Here is a 12407-nt window from a genome sequence, read left to right as displayed (position 1 = left end):
TAGTCCAGCAACCACATCTCAGACATAAGATCTTTCTAGCACACCACTGTTAAAATTAACTCTTCAAATACAACTGAGGTATCAGAGAGAAACACCTCCTGGCTAATAGCTCTTCGCAAGATCCGAAGGTACAGAATGTCATTTGTGACAGAGGCTACAAGTCTGTAAATGAACTTGTAAGAAATGTGCAGTCTTGCTTGGAATACAAATCTTGTGTTAACTTTACAGTTAACTTTGCAGTAGCAGTTTGTTCAAAGCCTGACAACCAGTTCTGGATTTAGATGTCTGGAACAATTCAGAATTGCATTTTTCCAAACTTAATAGTTAAATGTCTGCCTCTACTTTCTATTCTTTGTTAATTTCCACCTTTCTGTTTTTCCTGCCTATCCTCCTTCCTCCCTTGCTCCCTCCCTTTTGCTCTCCCTCTCCTTCTCTTCCTTATTTCTTTGTTCCATCCTCTATTATTAAGTATGTTTTTTGTGTTTGCATTCACACTGCTGCATAAGTAGGTCTGATATGTACATATAATTATTATTGTTGCTATTACTGTCATTGTTATTATTGATTAATATTACATTAAAAGAAATAGGCATAAAAGAATTAGTGCTATTTCCCTAAGGAGGTTCTTTCCACTAATCATTGCCAAGAAATGTTATAGGAAATCCACCAGTAAGGTAGACTGAGGCACACAGGTATTACTCAGTGAACTGAAGTAGTGTGTAGATCATGGTACCTCTTGACAATAACAAATGCAGAGGAGAAGTATTTCTGTAGCACAGCTATTTTTCTGAGAATTTTTAATGCAAAGGAAATTATTTTTGGGAAAAAAAAATGAAAGGAAAAAGAAAGAAAAAATAATTCTCTATCTTGCTGTAGTTCATTGACAGAAGGCATGACTAGTTTATGCTTTATGGGCTGCACTTACTGCTTGCGAATAGCTAGAGGATGCTTAAAGTCTGCTATAAAGTTTAAATTCTGATTGTGGGAGGAAGACTACAGCAGGGTCTGCTTTGTGTCCAGTTCCATCAACCCTCTACTTTGCAACAGCATAGTGGCACTCCATGCTGCTCTCGTGACCTGCCTGAAAAGTTGTCCTTGGCATCTTCTCCTCTCTGCCATTGTCCAAGGTACATCCCAGGTGATTGTGATATATATAAATGATTAGTTATGCATGAGGAGGGTTGACCACTTTTTGATGCATGCATGACCTGCCAGTTATTGAACAAAATATGGTGCTTTTGGCAAGTTAAACTATATGAAGAAGTAGCTTCTATTTTGTAAAGCGCGGCCTAGAATGGCAGCCTGTTTTTTCAAACATTCCACTCAGTGCTATTGATTACTCTATGCCATATTTTCAGCTAAAATTAAGACAGTGCTGAAGATGAAGTCACAAAAAACTCAGTTTCAGAAAATGAAACTTCTATAAAACAACTGAGTCAGTCTCTACACAAAGTATTGCAGATCGTCATCAACCTGGAATTCCAGGAAACTGCGATACAAATGAAAAAACAAAGCTTAGAAAAAAGATTGTTATAAAATTGAAGCACACTTATTCAGACAGTTTGTAAGAAGTGAAAACCCCCAGAACTGAATTCTAAGTTTTTCACAATGTGATTTTGCTTCACAAATGCTTTGAGCAAAGTAGCCTCATGGATCTCCCAGAAATTGCTGAAAGATGTTACGTTCTTCAAGAAAGTATAATTATGTGTTAAAGGAATAGCTTTGCCACAGCAGAACAGGAGCCTTGGAGACAAGCTATCTTCTTTTCCTGTTACGTATCTCCATAAGAAAATAAAAGCCCTTGTGCAACTTGTGCAACTCTACAGTATCTTTAAAATATAATCTCAGTAACAAGATAAACAACTATGCTTCCTTCTGATATTTTCTGTAGTTGAACAAGGTACAATTTTAATAATATGCCTGAAAATTACAGTAACCACGTCCATACTCTACTAGTTCTGTCATAGGAAATACAGAAGAATTTACAAATGGAACAGACCTGTGCAATGAATCACTTTAAATGAGAAAACAGAGATTAAAGCAAACAAAAGTCAGCATGATATAATATTGTTCTAGAGTCTGGGTCACAGGGATCAGGTTAGTGAAATTCTTCAAAAGGCACCTGAAAGACTCAACCAAACAATGCTCTGTGCTCTTTCTGTATTTTCCTTTAAGGAAAGTGTGAACATACCAACTCCTTCTTCTTCATGCACTCCATGAGGATAATAAAGAGGTGCTGTGCTTGGGTTCGGGTGTATGTGAAAGTCTTCTGTATGGTAACTAGCAACTGGTCCCTCAAAGACTCGTTGATAAGTCTGAAATTCAAAAACAAAGAATAAAGTAGAAAAAAAGACATGAGGGAACATTTCAACCTCAGCCATGGGTCAAACAAAATTAGACAACAAATCACTGCAGGTTGTTTTGGACTGGTTTAAAGGGCAGGAATCTCAGAAACCATCAGAGATAAATCAGAAACCACTGTCCTAGAAAACATGTTGTTCATGTTGGGGTGTCTCATCTCCAAAGCTTTTATTTTATTTCTCACATTGCATCACAGGTCATTCAAAATATCAGCTCTCTGGGATTTTAGGATAAGGCATTGCTGCCCATCTGGGGGAATGAAAATCAGAGAATCTGCATGACTTGTGTTTTATCAAAGAAGATAAATAAAGACTTAGCCCTGCAAAGACTTAGCAACTGCAAAGAATTATCAGAAGCAGCACAGTATCTAAAAGTCATAGTTAACTTGTGGCAGCTGCTTAGGGGAAACACTGACCAAAGCCCTGTTTATTTCATACTATTGTTAAAAGTTGCCTGTACTGCAGCAAGGAAACCCAAATAACACTGCATGATATTCATTACACAGTTGAATTTTAAATATAATTCAACTATCTAGTCTTCTTACCAACAGCAAACATGTTTTTATAAATAATAATGAATAAGAATGGGAAAGAGGCATAGAAATCCATGGGAGAACACAGAAGGCCTGGCACACCATAAGGAATGTGTATGTTCTCTACTTGCTAAATTTGACTTTAACTGTCAATATCTGTGTTGAATAAGACTTCCACATCACAAAGAAGCTTGTAAGGCATATGTCAATGTGTTTGATTTAAAATGAGCTTTGAAAGGGTTTTAGACCATCCTGTGGATCACTGTTCCCCCTACGCCTGGCTCCTCCTTTTCTCTTCTATTTTATCACAGACCCCTCTTGAATGGAGAGTCTACCTCTACACTTATTCTCATTGAGGAGCAGTACAGTCACAGATCTGCTTTTTTTCCTGGGATACTGGAGTGGCAACAACATTGCATTTACTGCTCACTCACTATGCAAGCACTCCTTCCTCAGAGCATGACTGTCTTCCCTCACAAAAAGGCGTCATATGATGAGTTAGGACCTTCAGCCCTCTTGGTGGGCAGAAACAAGTGACAGTAAAGGATTTTCTGTGTGTGGGTTGTAAGAAAAATAGGCTGAACTCCTGTACAGAAGGAAGGATGTGGCAAGCACACAGGAACATGAAACAAGATATCAGAGCACAGGTAGAAGTGTAGATTCACTCCATGTTAAAAAGAATCAACTTAGAGAGAGGCTGACACCCTGAAAATCTCTGACATACTTCTAGTTGAAGATTGGTAGGTTATGTATGACAGAAATTCTGAACCCCCTTTTTTATGCTCTTTAAAAAAAGTCAGTTGGAAATTCTGTTTAAAGAAATCTTGTTTCAAGCCATCAAGAAGGCTGTTCTTAACAAAGTGGTTCGATCACAGTAAATAACTACACAATTTTCTATCCTTCAAACTAAGAAAGAAAAAGGCAGTTAATCATTAAGAACAAGTTTTCTAAAAACAGCAACTGGAAAATATAAAAAGAGATTTAAATAAAACTCTAGCTTCCTTTGGAAATTATATATGAAAATGAAGTACATGAGAAAGTAAATGAAGTACATAAAATCACATGTAATTGGAAGAATCTGAAATACAGAACTTCAGAAAACATTTCCAAATGCCCTTGGATGAAAACCATCCTGTTTCTCACAGTAATTTAATTTTCTTTTAAAAAGTGTAGAACCCAAACCTGAAATATAATTTCAGAATTTGGCTCTGCCAACACACATAGAAAGTAAGAGGAATTTGCTTTCATAAGCATTGATTGAAATCAGAATTCATAAATAGCCATCACTTTCCTTTCATGAATTAAAGCTATCAGAAACTGTATGCTGGCGCAAGTTTAAACAGCGTGCAAGGCAAATTCCATGTGAAAGACATGGAGGGTTTTTTTTTTTAGATACAAGTATCAAGAAGAGGTTCCCTAATACCAGGGCTACATATCTGTTGAAGAACCACTGCTCAGAAACTTCTTGTTTTCATAACTGAATTTATCCAGTTGTCTAGGTTTATTAAGTTTTGGGTGTTGTTTGTTTGTTTGTTTGTTGTTTGTTTTTTTTTTAACATCTTCTTCTTCTGCAATGCTACAGTAAATGTGTTCAGTGTCTTTGTGAGGTAAAAAACTTGAAGTAATTTTAATCAGAAGTAGAAAAAATAACAGCAAGCTTTCTGATAAAGTAATCATAGCTGAGTTAAGCTTTGAGTAAACTTCAATCAGTCATGGCAAGTCCAGATCATATTTACTTCTTAGAAATCTATAGTTCTTAGTTTTGCTGCATCAGATTATAAGAACTGACCTGCATGGCCTTACCACAAGAAAAAAGGGAGAATGATGTATGGGACCCATCAGGAAAGGCCACTTAAAAACACTGAAGTGACAAAGTAAATAAAGTGACATTCTATTTCTATCCAAGCTAAGCTGGAAGATTAAAGAGCAAAGCAGAACTCCCTTCATTGCTTTGGCCAATGCAGAAGATAACAGTTTTTTGGATTTTTCCACCTCAGAAAGAAATGTGGTTTTTTTTGAAGTCATGTCTAATATTTGAGGAGATAATAGACATTCCACTCCAAAACATTACAGTCTTTCAAACTCACTGAGTATGAATTCGTAGTGAACATTGGAGAGAATCTGGAAGATCTGATCCATAGCCAGCTCCTAAATTATTAAATTTCTGTTTCTCTAGAGATTTTTAGAACTGGAGTTGTACAATTAGCTACAGATTTATAAAGACTATGCTTTAACCCAAATTCAAAATGCAAGTTCATGATAGATTTTTTAAATCTATTGTTATCAAAATACTTTGAAGTTTTCTAAATGGAACACTCCATTCAATGAACTGTACATAATCTGTTTCTAACTTTTAATTTGTGATTTATTTTTTTTTTAATTATTCTTTTTGTTCAGGGTACAGAAAATCTATCTATAAAATGTCAGTGTGATGTGAAAACTATTCCCTGCCCTACTTTATGGGAAGCTTAGGAGGTTTGTTGCTTTAATTACAATTTTCACTTTAGACAATCACACCATATGTAATAAACTGATATTTTTTCCATTGGAATTACAAAAAAACCACACTTGTGCATCTTTGTGGGACTGACTGAATTTCTTGTACATTTTAAATCCACATATCTTGCATATCATTGCTATGAGAAGATACAGAAAATTAATGTAATTATTCCTTCATTCTATTCAAACAGGAATGATTTCTGGGTGCTTTTTTGAGGAATCAGATTTACTTGCAGATCTTCACTGTTGATTGTTCTTCTACACCATTTTTCTCTGACTGTGTTTATTAAATGATTGTCCCTTCACCAAAAGAGATTATTGTATTTCAATGAACAAATTACCTTAATTCTATGCAGCTTTTGATTTGCATAGTACTTCATTATGAGAAAAAGCAAATATATCAGAATATGCAATGTAAAACCAATCTGAAAAAGGAATTTGGGTGTAAAGGTAACCATGATCCCCCATTACAGGATAGACATCATAGGGGATAGAGAAGATCCATATCATATCAACATTATGATCCCTTTTGCTCCAAGTGAAAAATCCCTATATTTTCCATATTTTAAAAACAGAAATTTAAGTAATATACTTCAGTTATGAAGCCTAAAAACTGTGCCATAGTGGATGCAGACAGATGAATCCAAAGGCAACCTTAAATGGTTCCCACATGAGGTTGCTCATTTAAAACAAAGAGAATGTTTTATATTTCCTTGTGAATATTAGGCAAGAAGTACATCTTTATGGAATTGAACTGTATTCCTAAAGGGTCTCCTGCTAGCAGGAGTAGAACTGATGGAGTTGTTAATATGCTATAAACTCAGCTTGGAGACTGCATTCTAATACTGCAAGTCATTTCCCATTCTGTAAGGAAATATTTGTCTAAGAAGTGACATAATTTTAACCTAGTGTTTGATTTTTTGTCATTTTAAGTTCAGCATTTAATTAAAAAACCCTGTGAGGATTAAAAAACGTTGAATGATCCTATAAATAGTCGCACTTTACAGTTGTTTTACTTCCAGCTTGTGTTCTTATGCAAGACAATGAAGTGAGAAGGCATCCTTGATTACACACCCAAAAATACTTCAGCTTTGACACATTGGCATATAGTTATTAACAACTAGGATATACAGAGAGTTATTAACACTGAGGATGTTCACTAAGGGCTTAGTAGGGACTAAATTTTGTGTTTGTGATCATTCTGATGTTTTTACCTCTTAATGGTGTTCAACATACTTACAACTTTTAAGTAAATTAAGATAAATTAAGTGCTTCAGAGTCTGGAGAACCTAATCTGTAAATTAGCGCCAATAGTGGTAAGCAGCCAAGTAATTCTTTCAGTTCACCACATCGGGAAGGTTGCGTTTAAGCCGTCTTCTCATTTATGTTATCTGTGTACATAGCTTGTTTGTCAGTAAGACATAGAAGTTACTGAGAACTTACTCAGCATACTACTGAGAATTTTATTCTTAGCAAAATGGAGACAGCTTGAACATTCTTGTCATGGTTTGGATCCAACACAACAGAAAAAGAACAGCCACATGGCCACTCACTCAACTCCCTCCCAACACCCACACACTCTGGGATGAGGAGGGCAAAGCTCCTGGGTCAAGACAAAGGACAAGGAGAGTTCTTCACTGATTAAGGTCCCAGGCAAAAGAGACTCAACTTGGGGAAAAAATAATAATTTAATTTCACAATAATCAAACACACACAGGACACAGACAACACAAAGAGCAGGACTTGCATACGTTACCCCATCCCTCCCTTCTTCCTGGGCCCAAATTCCTTTGCTCCTGGTTTCTCTCCCTCCTTCGCCCCAGTGGCACAGGGGGACAGGGGATGGGGTTTAGAGTCAGTTCACAGGCTGGTGGTTCCTGCCTCTCCTTCCTCCTCAGGAAGAAGGATTCCTTACAGTCCTTCTCTGCTTCCCCATGGGGTCCCTCCCATGGGAGAGTCCTCCACGAACCTCTCCTTCATGAGTCCTTCCCAAGAGGTCTGGAGCTGCTCCAGCCTGGGCTTCCCACAGAGTCACGGGCTGCTTCGGGAACAAACTCCCCTGGTACCAGGGTCTTCCAAAGCTGCACAATCAGAGTCCACAGGCAGCAAATCCTCTGGCCACAAAATCCAAGTCCACTGGCCAAATTCACCCCTGCTGGCGCCTTCAGGGAATGTTGCACCACGTTCCTCCATGAGCGCAGGGGGACAGCTGCCATCTCGCCATGGGTTGCAGGGAAACTTCTGCTTGGGCACCTTCTTTCCCTTCTTCCTCACCAACCACCAGCACCACTCTCCTTCACCAGCATGGCTCTCAACCTCCAGCACAGCTCTTCTCCTCCTTCTCTGCTCAGGTGTTACAGCCGTTCTTTCATATGTTAATTGCTGAGGCGCATCTACTTTCCCTCTAACGGCTCCTTAGAGCTGGGGGAGCTTCTCAGCTTCTCACTGGAGCCACTCCTGGGGCCCTTCCCCTGCTACCAAAAAACCCACCAAACCAAACCAGAACAATTCTTAATACTCTGTTCCAGACTTTTCAAAGACAACATGTAGTCCCTGATATTAATGTTAAGGCAAAGTTAAAAAACCCCACTTGTTTTGCCTATCTGATATTCATAATGCTGAAAATTCAGTTCAGTGGGAAACTCCACATCTGCCTTGCCTTCCCCCTAGAACTTCAATGTGAGAGTTGAGATACTGAGGCCTCAAAACTGATTTACCTTCGAAGACATCTTCACTTAAAAGTATGCTTCACAGTTGCTTCTAACCAGTTCTTAGTACATTACGTAGTTGCAGGCAGCATCTCCTTCAAGGCAGGGCAGGCACAGCTCCCCAAGTTGTGCTGGTAGCCTCATTCCACTGAAGCCCAGTAAAGTCTTGCTTAAAGTCACAACATGCACCCAAAGACTGCCCTAAGTGACTGAAACATCTGCCTTTTCATTAGAAAAGCCTATAATCAGACCTTAAAATAAGGCAGATTCAAGCTCCTTGTCTCTTTGTTTTCAAGGATGCATCTACATTGACACTGCAAAAGGGCAATGCACATTGTTAAATATAAAAAAAAAAAATCGTTCCTTTTTCTGCTATATTAAATCAATTAGGAAGGCTAAATAATGAGGATGGAAGGCAGGTACATCATAATATTGTTAAATCTGGCACAAAAGGACTGGTTGGGCAGATAAGCAATTGTCCAACACTTTTAAGGATCTCTCTGAGTGGGCAGATTGGTGCCGCACTGATCAAAACTCAAGCAGAGAGCTAGATTTTGTTCTCCTTCACCTCTAGACATAGTCCTTTTCCCCTCAGAAATGAACTGTTAAATAAACTTAGAACCTCACAGTAGTGCTTAGTACACATATACACACATTCGTATGTGTAGGAATTGAATTCATATTGGCCTACAATGGGTGAGAATTTAAGACACTGAAAAATCAGCAGGATAATAACCAACATGCAAGTGCTGGGTCTGTTGCTGCCATGAATTATGTGTTTTTTGAATGACTTAGATCAGATACCCAGTGCATAGCAGTTGGAAGATGCGCTGAGTCTCAGGGAAAATCCTGATTTGCAACCAGAATTAATATAGGTTTTTTACTTTATAGTCTGAGTGCACAGTGGATTGCAGAATTAAATTCCGCATGCAATTTGGATTGATTTAGAGTCTAACAGGCACAGTTTGTATAACCTGCTTAGATTCCATCCAAAAGAAAAAGCTAGCTGCTGAACTCTGTTAATGTGCCAATTATTCAGTGTTCTTCTATACTGCCAAGTGCTATTCAAAAGTAGGTTACAGAAAGGGAAAGTACTCAATTTATATTTGAAGTCTAATGTATTTGGCCAAGATATTTCTAAGAATATAAATAATATTGGTGTTTTACTGGTGATATTCTTAAAACTACCGTGGCATTCCAGACTAAGGTTTTCTGAAGCAGGGCAAACACACAGAAATTCCCGCTAGTGAGCTTTACAGATTTCATAGTTTTGTGTTCTATTTATTGCAAAGTGAACAGAAAAGGAAAAAAAAAAAAAGCAAGCCAGGTATATGATAATATTGCAGGCACCACCTGTAATGGCACCACATCAGGAAGAAGATAGATAGTACGGTAGCACATGATAATACTAGGTTTTTGCAAAGCCAGAATTGAGAATCTCATGTAAGAAATTACTTACTTGTTCTTTATCTAGTGATTCTATTATTTGCCTTACAGGCAGGAGTTTGTGATGATGAAATATAGGAGCATAGAATCATAGAATTATTTGGGTTGGAAGGCACCTTAAAGATCATCTTGTTCCAACCCCCCTGCATGGGCAGGGACACCTCCCAGTAGACCAGGTTGCTTCAAGCCCCATCCAACCTGGCCTTGAAGACTTCCAGGGAGGGGCACTCACAACTTCCCTGCGCACCCTGTTTCAGTGTCTCACTACCCTCACAGTAAAGAATTTCTTCCTTATGCTCTAAATCTATTATCTTCCAATTTAAAACCATTGTCCTTTGTCCTGTCAATGCAGACCCTCATAAGAAGCCCGTCTCTGTTTTACTTATAAGCTCCTTTTATATATTGAAATAAATAGCATTCCTTCTCAGAACACAAACAAGGTAGATAGAAACACAGCAAACAAAGGGACAAAATGTTTGAATAAGACTATATTAAATGTGTTAACAGTGACACGTCTGAAAACAGAGAAACAACTTCTCACAGATTCAGATGAAACCTGGCACGTTCAGATCCATTCAAGACACAGTACTGGACTATGCGTGAACCAGAATATAAATGAATTTAAATATCTTGTTATTATTAAATGTTATTATTATCATCTTATTATTAAACTATCTTATTCCCAGTAGGAGTTTTATGTTCAGTAAGTTAATGAAAAAAAAACAACAAACATAACAGTAATTGGTCTATAGCTAAGTGTTTATGGACTTTTTTTGATAGTGTTTTATTATTTGCATAACTTTAGCAGCTGTGAATACCTATCTTCACATATTTTAACACATACAAAAATGAGTCCCTTCCCAGGGAATCCTGATTGGAAGGTTACTGCAGCTACTTAGACAAAAAGCATGAAATAGCTCTGAGTTATAAGAATCTGTGTTGGGGAGTGGTTACACTTTTTTGTTCTCAAGTTATTAAATCCTCCTTTATTTGTTATTTCCTACTCTGAGCAGCAGATTCTGGATTCTGCTTTGAGAGCTTCTGGGGACAAGGTCCATTGTCATTGCTGAACACCTGGAAACCCTCTAACGGTGAGGATGAGGTACAGACAGCCACAAGGGTGTGACAGCTCCAGTATTTTCTAGTGAGCATGATGAGCAGCCTTTGACCAAGGATGCCTGTAACTGGTATTTGCAACAAAACCCTTATTAGGGAGGTTCAAGCACCCAGTAGCCAGTGCTCAGGAGAGGCCTATATAAGAAGCAGGCCAAGAGTACAGCCAGCAGATGCAGCATCATGTGTAAGAGTGTGCAAAGAAGTGATCTGCAGCCGAAGCAAACCTGCTTCAGTGTAAATACTTTCTGGTATGGTGGTGACATAACACGGAGTAATTTTTCTGGCAGGTGCTGGAGTAGCTGCCCCTGCCAGCGCAGAGGCTTTGATGCAGATAAGGCTTTGTGTGATGGATGCAGCATTTCAAGTTCCAGGCTGCAGGGTCTCTGATGTCAGGAGAGATTACTTTCTTTCCTGTAGGCCTGTTGTCTTGGTGGGCCTGTGCCACCAAGCACAAGAGTTATGGAAAGAATCTTCTCTAAGATGCAACAGCTTGAATAGCCCTGGACCCCATCTGGAAAAGAGATGTCAGCAGCTTTCACATCTAGTACTTAGGTAAGTATAAACTCTGGAGAAGGCAAAGAATGAAAGCTGCTGACTGCTGGCACCAAGAGTAAACCCTCTGCCTCACCTAATCACTTACATAAAGTAGCTTCACTGCTCAAGTCATATGTGTCTTCAAGAAAAGCACACGTGTCACCTGACCCTAACCCATGCAAGACCACCAAGAAGAAGCAGTGAGTAGTACTGACTCAGAGGTAGTAATCTATTGACCTGACCTAATCAACTGCAGAGGTTAGCTGACTCCTGAGGCCTAGAATTGGGATATTGTGGAGGGACAACCAAAGCTTGTCTGAACATTTAAGTACTTCCCCATACTGGTCTTCCACATGGTCACTGGTGATAATGCAAGGGGAAATCAGGAGTTTCAAATGTGGCTATAGAGCTCTGTGAGCAGGAGTGAAGGGGATGGTGGCCCAAGTGTTGTCCTCAATCTTGCTGGTCAGAGGAAAGAGTATGGGGAGGAGGGCTCTGATAATATAGGTCAATATCTGGCTGCACAGCTGGTGTTGGTGACAGGGTTTTGTGACCTGTTTTTAGATCACTGTCTGTGAGAGATAGGATCCACTTCGGTAAACAGGGCAAAGTCACTTTTGTGGAAATGTTTGACCTGGTAAGAAGGGCTTTAAAGTAGGAATGCTGGGGGCAGTAGACAGTCACCAGAAGTCTTGTGAGAGTGTGATGCACAGGGCTGATGAGGTAAGAGCCTGGAGTGATACGATGGGAAGGGATCACAAGATAAACAAAGTGGGGCTTAAGAAGGCTCACACCCATCACTTTCATGGAAGCAATAAGGAGCAGTCAATGAGAAGTGCTCTGCTGAACTTCATTCTCACCAACAAAGAGGGATTTAATGGGAATGTGAAGGTCAAGGGCAGCCTTGGCTGAAGTGACCATAAGATGGTGGAATTCAGGATTCTGAGAGGAAGAAAAGGGCAAAAAACCAAGATCACAACCTTTGTCTTGAGGAGAGCAGACATCTACCTCTTTGGGAATGTGCTTGGAAGAGTCCTATGGCAAAAGCTCAGAGGGAAAGGGGGGCAGTGAAAGCTTGTTAGTATTCAAACATCACCTCCTTCAAGCTCAATCAATGGGTCAAGGGGCCTGGTGACATAGGGCATGGAAAAGGCTGAAGTACTGAGTGTCTTCTTCAATCCCAGGCCCTGGGGACCAGGGGAAAAGTCTGG

The 12407-nt window shown here is 39.1% G+C and overlaps 1 protein-coding gene across 1 annotated transcript in view; it reads right to left on the bottom strand.

The window, feature by feature from the left end:
* TRPM3 (transient receptor potential cation channel subfamily M member 3) overlaps window positions 1–12407 on the bottom strand; it is a 278305-nt gene that overhangs the window by 85074 nt on the left and 180824 nt on the right. The window contains exon 9 of the mRNA XM_051643557.1: window positions 2192–2315. Coding sequence (XP_051499517.1) covers window positions 2192–2315 — 124 coding nt within the window. The remainder of the gene's footprint in view (window positions 1–2191; window positions 2316–12407) is intronic.

This window comes from Apus apus, chromosome Z, assembly GCF_020740795.1.
Source record: "Apus apus isolate bApuApu2 chromosome Z, bApuApu2.pri.cur, whole genome shotgun sequence".
Classification (NCBI taxonomy): Eukaryota; Metazoa; Chordata; class Aves; order Apodiformes; family Apodidae; genus Apus; species Apus apus.
This window is presented reverse-complemented; position numbering and strand designations above follow the sequence as displayed.